The sequence below is a fragment of the Malurus melanocephalus genome, unplaced genomic scaffold (assembly GCF_030028575.1).
Source record: "Malurus melanocephalus ecotype Western Australia unplaced genomic scaffold, MMel_1.1 scaffold_463, whole genome shotgun sequence".
Lineage (NCBI taxonomy): Eukaryota > Metazoa > Chordata > Aves > Passeriformes > Maluridae > Malurus > Malurus melanocephalus.
The window spans coordinates 483,379-493,811 of NW_026623695.1; the positions used below are offsets into that span (position 1 = coordinate 483,379).

The 10,433-nt window shown below is 42.6% G+C and overlaps 1 protein-coding gene across 1 annotated transcript; it reads left to right on the plus strand.

Moving 5' to 3' along the window:
* Positions 1 to 1,297: 1,297 nt before the first annotated feature.
* On the plus strand, positions 1,298 to 9,317 carry TECTB (tectorin beta). The gene is made up of 10 exons (XM_057380608.1): positions 1,298 to 1,450; positions 3,240 to 3,433; positions 3,868 to 4,010; positions 4,091 to 4,163; positions 5,423 to 5,526; positions 5,606 to 5,689; positions 5,853 to 6,015; positions 7,788 to 7,857; positions 8,711 to 8,743; positions 9,230 to 9,317. Exons 1-10 carry the CDS (start codon positions 1,375 to 1,377, stop codon positions 9,280 to 9,282), a joined length of 993 nt encoding a protein of 330 aa, XP_057236591.1. The 5' UTR covers positions 1,298 to 1,374; the 3' UTR covers positions 9,283 to 9,317.
* Positions 9,318 to 10,433: the final 1,116 nt, after the last annotated feature.

A 10,433-nucleotide genomic window follows, 5' to 3' on the forward strand; every position in this document is an offset into this window, starting at 1 on the left:
TTCTATGGCACAAACGTGTGACATTTGCCAATAAGCCATTTAAGGCAAGCATCTAATTCTTATAAATACATTTTCACTGAATTCTAGAAGGCAGTTTTAGCTTCAYCTCTGCAGAAATTCTACATTTTTCTAATAAGCTCATAAACAAAAACATTTTGCACCTTCGGCAGGTTTCYATTCACTTGTTTTCAAGGTCTGTAAAAAACCACTGTGGAAAGATTTTCAAAAATCAMATAGCAGCAATGCAGTCCCATCTAGGGGAAGAGAACTGCTTTTCTATAACTCTTTTTTTTTCCCCCTCTCACACTGGACAATACCGGCGGGCTGAGATTTAACCAGAGATGGGCTCCTTTTACAAGATTGCTTATATAAAGCGAAGATAACACCAGCTGGGCTCATTTGAAAGAGGACATCTTGGGAAGAGCTGACAGCGCTGCTTTTGGAATAAGACTGGAATGAAAATCTGAAATAATTAGCTCCTTCCCGTCTCGTAGGTATAACCATTAWTTTCTTGTAGAATGCATAGGATTATAATTAGAAGTAATTGTCACAGATATGTACTTTATGACCCTTTTATAAATATGTATTTTTAAATAGAGGCTGAGTGAAAATGTTGAAATCGATTGGTTTTGTTACAACTTCTGAACTGGAAAGATTTTTTTTTTTTCTTTACTTCAATGATATTTGCTACTTCTGACTTAGTCTGCTTAGTGATGTGTGTATGAGGGTTGATACTGAAGAGTGTACAAAGGGAAAAATCTGAGAACTGCAGTCCCAATCCCAYAGGCTGTATATGTTCTTCCCCTATGGGGAACAGCTTGCAGGTTTGAGGCCTGAAATGTAAATGTAAATTACTGCTATGGATGTTTTTCTAGAAACTCCACATTTAGAAGCAAAGGAGAAAATGTATAATCTATCAAAACATTATATACATCAGAATAGCCATCACCAGAGAGAGTCGTTTCAGCACTAAATTTTAAGCACATTATATATGTTCTTGCATTATATTTCTTCTAGTGATTTATATTCCTTCTTTTTTTTTCCAATTCCACTGTATCGGTTTCATTTGGTTTTATTAACTCTTTAGATTTAGACTCTGCAAGAAATCAAACTAGAATAATTAAAAGCCATCACTAAACTGAAAYAGTGAAATTGTCACAGCAGTGACCCAGTTATAGTAATGGTCTTGGAATTATTTACCATGTCGATGTACTGGGTGAYAGAATATCAGTAATGTCATTTTTTTCTCTCTGCAGAAAGGACGTGTTTAACAGTAGCCAAGAGTTCAGGACTGCACACAATGCATTGGTCTTATTTCCAAGTTTAAAGACATTTTCAGCTTTTATTTCCTGTGTCCTCAGATCATTGCAAGAAATGGTGACTCTTGCTATTTATCTGCTGGTCATCTTGGGCCGAGCTCTTGCGGGGCCTTGTATCCCAAATAAAGCAGGTAAAATAATTTCAGTCTCCTAAGATCTTCTCTTGTAGTTAAGCTGCCAAGGGCTTTTTCATTCAAAATCAAAACATTTTCCTTCAGAAAGTTAAACTGTGGATTCTGTAGAGCTAATCCTTACATTTYTTCTATTGATCTGCTTTGAGCTAGCACGGTAAAGAATGTATCATTAAAGTCCAAACTCATAAAGAATTAGGCATRTACTTAACTCTGTGCAATAACCATAGTGCGAGAGTTAATCACAAAAGCATAAAATGGCAAATAAAGCCAAAACAATTAGAAATCTTCTGTAATAGTACAGATTAGATGCTGCAGATCTTTGCTGCCCAAGCTGGGCTTTAGTCCCATGGACTRCAGTCAGATGGCCAGTGGTGATTGAATGTGCTGGGCTGAACTCCTGGACCACACTTACATTATAGCAAGAAAAACACAAAAGTCATTGAAGGTAAGGCTCTAATTGCACACTGATTACTGCCTAGAAACTGAAGTGATGTGGTGCCAGACAGACCTGTAATGCAGATTTCACTACAATTATGAAATGTGCTCTATAAACATGTTGGAATACGCCTCAATTTAGTGTTTGCATTTTAGTGCCTCAGATTAGTGGCTGACAATATTATTTTCACTGCTGTCAGATTACTGTCAGTCATTCATGGTCTATCTAAAGTATTTGGCCCTCTGGCCATTTATTTGAGTACCTTTATTTGCACAAGCAGCTTCTGTGAACTGCAGGAATTTTCATAGCTGTAAAGTTGCCAGTTATAAATCTGRGCATTAACAGAAGCAGAATCAGCCTGCATGTGCTGAAGGTTTGTTAACCAGAAAAAAAAAGTGAGTTGTTAAGGTCTCCAGTGGACTTTTCCTGAGTATTCCCTAGCAGACATGGAAAGGCTGCAAAATGAGGCTTTTAGCATAAAAATGAGAGTGTCAAGGGCTTTAAAAAAATAATTGAGTAATTCCAGGCAGTGTGCCTTTTTTACTTACTGTAGTAGTTGGAAGTCTCAATTTTCAGATCACTAAYGGTTAGTCAATATTTGCCCTTTAAATTTCCATCAGACATTTAAATTAGCTCTGCCTTTGAAAAATCTCCAATTCTGCTATCATGAAGCAATAGTCTGTACGTTATGATGTTCAACATCCATGGCTGTATTAGCAATCACCTCRTTTGGGAACACACAGCTCTGCTGTTAACAGGACTGGGAGTTTGGGTCATTTCCTACTCTGTTGGCAGTCCTAGGCTCCTCAGTTCATTTTCAGATCTTGGCTTTTGATTTGACAATTGKAAAAATTCAGTTTGTGCTGGCAGTACAGTGCCAGTCTGAGAGGAGAAAGGGCAGAATATCTATTGTGGCCAAAATCTATACACCACTASAAAAACAGTGCAAACCACCTCATCAATACATTTTTTTTTACAGAGTCAGTGGTGTTACAGAGTCAGAGGCCAGCTCTGCAGCCTAAATTAATGTGACAGATTTCAGTGCAGTCCTTTTTTTACTTCAAGTTTCTCAGCAGTGTCTCTGCTTTTCAATCAGCTATTCCAGAAAGATAAAATATTACATGAAGCTCTGCATTGATTAGAAGGCAAAGACCAAACTCTTTCAAAGAGGACAGAATTTAACAGCCTTAAGGTCAGTTTTGTGTAGCAAAAGCTGCTCTCATCAGGAGACCTTCCAGCACACACCCCTGCTCACAGAAGGTTAAGCTCAATGGAAAGTTAGTGGGCAGACCCACTTCTTTGAAAGGARATTACCACTGAATAACTCTAGATATATAATTTTCATTTCAGATGTAATTCTGGTRTACTGCTATCCTAAAACCATCATCACCAGAATTCCAGAATGTCCTTATGGATGGGAGATTAATCAGCTGGCGCTTGGAGGCATTTGCTACAATGGGGTCCACGATTCAGCAGGATATTACCAGTTCACAATYCCAGACCTGTCACCTAAAAACAAATCATACTGTGGGACACAGTCAGAGGTAAGACCATCGGGGTCAGCATTTCTGACTCTGGAAATGGCTGGGCTCCATTGATAGTCCTGTCCTCTCCAGCTTGGAGCAAACTTTAGGCACTGAAGGAAGAAGGAGGCAGACTCCAGTAAAAAGGAGAGGGAAGGAAGAAGGAGGCAAACTCCAGTAAAAAGGAGAGGGAAGAATCACACAGCTGTGCTTTGCAGTTACAGGCAAAATACTCACACACATAGTGATATTAACCTGCTATTCACTTGTAACTGTATTACACAGAAATTGTATTTAGTAAGGCACATGAACAGGCAGCACAGCACTTAGAGAGCTACCAAACCATGTTTCTGTGGGGAGGATGTTTTGACTCCAGGTAAAATCTTCATGTTTCAATGTTTCTGATGCCACACAGACTCAGTACTGCCTGCATTTCTCTGTCTCACCATCCACAGTTCAAGAATCCYCTTTATCACTTCTACAACTCCATYGTCTCCAATGACTCCTCAGTGATCGTGAAGAGCCAGCCCGTGAATTACTCATTCAGCTGCACGTACAATGCCAACTACCTGGTGAACCAGGCTGCCTTTGACCAAAGGTACCTCCTCCTCTGGGGCTGTGTCTCACCCTGTCCTCATMMMCTCTCCTCACTCACACACAGATTTRTCCTGTCCCCAGGGTGGCCACTGTCCACGTGAAGAACGGGAGTTCTGGCTCATTTGAGAGTCAGCTCGCCCTCAACTTCTACTCTGTAAGTGCTTTTTGCTACTCAGACTTTCACCTTCACCTCACAAGGGCTTCAGCCAAAGAGGTGGAAGAACACAGGGCTGCTGCTCCTGACTTGTGTGTGTCGTGGAGCACATCAATAATCTGGAACAGATAATTGCAGTGGGATTGGCAGGGGTTCTTCTTTCTGCTGATTAACAGGAATAAACTTCCAGTGAACAGAGCAGACACATGCCAAGTGTTCTTCTAATCCCTCAAAATCAGGCAGATTTTTCTGCTGAGAGGTACATTTCTAACCTGCTGACAGGTTTTATGAGAAAAAGCACAACTTGTTTGTAGTCCCACTGCAAGAGCAGCATGAATCTGCACGTACTGCTGGCCTTGCATGGCCTCGAGAGACACAGCAAAGCTCCACGAATTCCTCTTGCAGCTTTCTCCCTGTTCCTCTCACCTGGCAGATATTTCAAGTAATCCCGAGATCTTTAGGTCATGCTGGAATTTTATTGCCAACAAAATATTGTCCCTTGATATCAGGCAGATCTTTTGAAGCCTCTCCATGGCTCCACTGCTGGAGCASCCAGGTCCYWCCYGATCCTGGAATATTTTCTCCTSAAAAGCACAGTCAAAAGCACCAAAMCAGCYTCTCTATTTTAGCMCAGCTAGAAAAAGCACAACTAGGAACAGATTGTGTTAAAATTGTAAGCCAGATAAAAGGGGTATTTAGTACCAGATTAATCAATGTCAGGACTAAACATGTTACTCTTTGTATGATTCTGGTGCTAGCTTTGCAACCATTTCACCCAATAAGAAGCAATAGGGTTTAAGGTAGGCACTTCAGTGTATTTGTAACCAAAACTTTGCACCAGACGCTGCTCCATGTTCATCAGGCTGSCTTTTTTCACATGATTTCTGCTTGTCTTCATTCCTTTTCCCCAGCACGTGGCCATGTCCCAGCCCCATTCCCATTCCATACATTCATCTCCACTCTCTCACTCCCAYCAGCTTTCCTCACCACCAGAAGCAGCAGCACACTTGCTTCCCACCTGTGCTATGCTATAACACACACTACAACCCTAACAGGACCAAATTCTGTACTTATCATCATTACGAGCCAAATAGTAACAAAAAAGATTTTTAAACATTATCTTGGGTTTGCAACAGTGCTGCTACCGGTGTAGAGTTTGGAGTTTGCAGGTTGTAAGAACCCAGATTTCTGAAGYTGAATCATGCCTTGCTTTGCGTGTTACAAGTAATGTACGATGCCTTTGTCTTTGTCTTTCAAAGAATGCCAAGTTCTCAAGTATAAAGGAAGCTCCCTTCGTTGTTGAAACCTCAGAAATTGGTTCTGACATATTTGCTGGAGTGGAAGCCAAGGGCTTAAGCGACAGGTAGGCAAAGGGAGGAGGAATGAGTAATAAATTGGCAATCGGGACATTCCTTGTTGATCTGGGGTTTGTATCTCCCCAGGTTTAAAGTTGTTCTCAACAACTGCTGGGCAACTCCATCCTCAGAATATTTCTACCAGATCCACTGGCCTTTGATCACCAAGGGGTAGGTGCTGGTGGGACCCAGGGGAGGATGATGGAAAGCTGGTTGCTGGGGGACAAGGGAGCAAAGGAAAAGCAGAGCAAATGCTTTCATCAGCCTGTTACCTCGGGGAATATTTCACCACAGCCATGAGGGCTCTGACACCGCTTCTCCTCACCCCACACAGTTGTGCCACCGACTACTCCATCCTCGTGCACGAGAACGGCAAAACCAACCGCGCCACGTTCCAGTTCAACGCCTTCCGCTTCCGCAACATCCCCAAGCTGTCCAAGGTGTGGCTGCACTGTGAGACRCACATCTGCGACAGCGAGAAGTTCTCCTGTGCTGTGGTAAGGCATCACTCCCTCCCTCCCTGCTGGAGAAACACTCACATTCCCACATTCCCACCGAGGATGTCCAGCCCTGCCCGAGGGCAGCTCGGGAGCAGAGCCAGTGCCAGGGCTCTCAGCAGATGGGGCACTGCAGTGTGAACCCCAGTGGCACTGCTGGRCACCCCAACCCCTGTCATGCCACAGGCAACACTTGTTTAAATGTGTTGAGAAATAAGGGAGCCATTGGAAAAATCAGCTCCTGTCAATATCCCAGACTACAGTCCTGACWGACAGACAGCTACAGCCAAACACAAGCCAAACACAAAGAGAGAAGAAACGTGAGCTTTTTCCATTTTACGGAAGATCTCGGTGCTAAGAGCACCCTGGCCCAAAGCTCCCACTCCCCCTTCCCAAGGAAAGCTGTCCCTGCATGCTGCAGTAAGTTATTGCCCTTGCAGCCATCCTATTCAGCATAAAATACAGAAATTGTCTCTGGAGCAGGAACTGAGACAAAAGAGCGTGTTCCTGTGTCCTTAGGTGGGAGTGTGGTGCTGTTCAGGCACAAAATTTAACACAGGCAGGTGCCCACTGCTTGCCCCAACTGATGCAAGGGCCAGGCCACCAAAATATCTTTCTCTAAAGACTTCTCTCTCTGTCCTTCACCAAGCCAGAGCTTTGCTATTCTTTCTGTCATGCAATGAACAGGTAATTGCTGTAAAATTAAATTGAATTTTATTTAACCTGAAATGAAAATCCAAGATATTCCTTGGCCAACATGCTGTCATTTCAACAACATCACTCCTGGTGAACCAAGTTTTTCTTTCTAACCCCCTTCTCAGTCCAGGAACCAAATTAAGGCATCATTTTGTATTCTACAACCTCAGTGCTAAGCGAGGGGAACTGACTTATGCAAAATTTGCATGTTTGACAAAAATCCATTGCTAGAAATTCCAAGTTTCAATGGCAACAGAAAAAAACTCTTAGATTTTGTTGTTTGATCTTCAAATTTTTTTCCAGCTACAGATCAGAGTCAAAAGAAAACACAAACCTATTACGTCATATGCGCCCTGCTGGCAGTGCTGCCAAACAACTACATCATCCTTTCAGCACTGTGTGGAATTCCCACCTCGCCCTCCAGTGCAGGATAATTGCTCCATCAGGCTGACAACCCTCGAGTCCTCTTCCCACTCAAAAATGCAGCTGGTGGTCTCCTGCAATTAAGGCTGAACCAAGCTGGTGGTCTGTGCTTACAAGCAACTCATAACTAGAATTACCCCATGCTGATTTGTACTAAAAATGCCCACAGCTGGGGATCTGCAAAGGTCAGGAGATGGACAAGGACCTTTAATCTGTTGAGCACAACCTCCAATACAGACCTTGTCAGCTGTGACAGGCATCATTAGTGCTGGACATTGGCTGATCTACATGGARAGGATTTGGTGTTTCCTGTTTCTACCCAATGGGCAACAATTATCATWAGCAATAAACGACCACAGAAGCCTTCACAGAGGTCATGGGTTAAACAGAGGGAGCTCAATTTCCCCCTTCTTGACAGCTGTTCTGTTTAAGACAGGGTGGGAAAGACAGCCCACCAAAATCTTCAGAAAATAACCTGTAAAGACTCCTTAAATSTCTCCACCAAAATAATTACAGGGAGAAACAAAAAAAAAAGTCCCTAGAAATTATGCAGCAATTTCCTAGGCTGGAAACGTGAGAATTGTGCCTGGATATTTTCTTTAATAATATTTAGTTCATTTTGTTATACGTGGCTTTCTCTCTGCTCTCTCGAGACATGTGACAAACGAAGGCAGCGCTCGGAACAGACCGGAGGTGTTTTGGTGGCSGAGATCACTGTGCGCAGTAAGTGACCGCCTTTATGGGCCACTTCTCTGGGAAGCAGGGAAGCAGCAGCATAGGGGCAAGCAGGGGGAGCCAAAACCCTCTGCCAGACCCTTTTTCCCTGGGGCAGCACAAGTCTARAACAGAAGGTGTTCCTTCCAAGCTCTGGCAGAAGAGCTCAGTGAAATTCTCCTCCTTTAGCAAGAGAGTCGAAGAACCCCTTTGGCATTTATGACAAATGGTCAAACCACTCACAGTGAGCTGTGACAGCAGTGGCAGTGACAGCTCTGCTCACCTGCCTGTGACCCCAGCAGCAGCTCAGACACACTCTGGCAGGTTGCACAGCAGTGGGAGAGATGTCAGGTTTAGGAGCAGCAGCAAAGTTTTTCCTTACACACACCCACAGCACCTGCCTGTGTCACAGGGACACTTTTGCCTGTCCCTCCTGACACCCTGGCTGCACTGCCATCTGGTTTCCTCACTGGAGAACAACTGTTCCTCTGATGCCTCCTGCAGGCACCAGGGATTTCTCTCTGAGCTGGCTCACCTTTTGAAACAAGTGCTTGGAACAAATTATGTTTTCACTGGAGCCCTTTGTACTCATTGATCAACTGCATCCACACCAATCTGAAAGCCAAAATTACAAATGCATGTAGAGTAGAATTATTGTAATCCATTCTGTTGCACCATTGATGTTAGAAGAGAAAAGAACTGCGGATCCTTTTATAACTTCAGACAGTAAAGCCAAGAGGAAGAAATATTCAGAATTTCAAAATGTGACGTTTCTTGTCCTGCTTTTACAAAGCACGCTGATGCACTCTGCTCTGTTTTAAACATCATCCTGATGTAATCTTTCTCCTCCTCTTTTATACAGGCAAAGGTTTATCCAGATTTTACACACTCTCAGGTAAACAGCAAAGTATGACAATGAAAGTATTAATCCCAAACATGGATTTTGATTGTCTTTGTCAACATAAAATCCATAGCTCAAAGAAACAARCTGAAAAAGTGGTAAATTTGGCAGAAGTGGGAATATTTCTAAATCAGATTTTATTTCCCAGTGTTACATACTTTGTTTGCCTTCTTTTGGCACATCCCTCACACTGGACAATAAAATCATAGCAATAACTTCCAATACTGAACAATACTTTTTCCTATTGTCACACCCTCTTCCCAGAAAGGAACAATCATGTTCTGCTGGGTTAATAGGGGTGTCTGAAAGCATTTCTGAKTGGAAAGGGTTTAAAACACACCTTTCAAAGTCTATTTGTTAACATTTGATGTGTTGACAGAGCCACATTAGGGCATGCAGTTTTATTGAACGGGGTGGGAAGAGAAGGTGAAAGGGAGCTGACAGGGAAGTACTCACACRTAGCCTGTGTTTCTCTTGCAGATATCATCTTCCACCTACTCTTTGTGATCGGATTTTCTGCTGTTTTATTATGAAATGCAGCCCAGCTGCGTTTCTCAACTTTTCTCAATCCTGTGTGGACTTCTTTACTAAAGATGTTTATTTTACACAGGAAAAATGAAAGCCACAAAAAATCCTTGTGCACCATTTTACCAGATAAATAAAACATTCCATGAGCTTTGTGCCTCAAATACTGGAAAAATMCCAAAGCAGATTTGCTTCCCCCAAGTCCCTGCTGGCATTTTAAACTAGTGAAAACCCTTGGGTTATGTATTCTGCCAACRCCTCCTTTTATAAAGTGATCCCGATAGTACTTGTTTCTAAAAGGAATGCAGGGATGTTCAAACTCAGCACTTTTCCATGCCAAATTTACCTTCAGGGTCCCCCTTCCCTGTCAGTCTCAGTGTGGTACCAAAGTCCCCTCCAAGCCTGGCCTGGCAAAGYCCCAGTTTGTTCTGTSAAGWCTTTGAACAAAACAAAAACCAACCTAACATATCAAAGAGGGGAGAAAAGGGTKCTTTTCTTGCAGCAGTAATTAGAAGGTGCTCTGAATTAATTAGCTGACATTTCTTTCCTGACTCTTGGTGYTGTCAGCATCGATTGGTTGGATTGAGTAGAGAACATTGCAGGAGTAGGATGTCTTGCTGAGTGGACAGGCTCCGTGCTGGATGGTTACATGGTGTGGGTGCATATTGAACACATCTAAGATGGAAAACAAGATAATGAGCTTTACAMTTCCTTGAAGGCATAGCTGGTGGCAGACACAACAGGGTCCAGGTGTGAGCAGCAACAGCAAGAAAAAAATTCACTAGAAAGGGAAACCATGATTGTTAAAAAGCAGGAAATACCAGGACATGAAATAATTCCCCAGTGAGCATAATGGTAGGTTCCTTACTTCCAGTAATTACTAAAACAATAATGAAAAAAATTCCTGAAAGTGTAAGAAATATCCCTAGACCTTTCCCATGAAACTTCCAGGATCCTAAGTGAGAAAGAGGGAAGAATGACTACAGTTGTGACACTTAGTGAACACGGTGGGTGTACCTGTGTCTGCACATACTGAAGCATAAGCACATAACAGATTTTTTGCTATTGTTTGTAGAGAGGGAGCCTCCTGAATAAGTCTGTGAAGGATTTTCAGCTCCCTGTTCTTTGTGAAAGCCCATGTAATGAAAATAATGCAGTG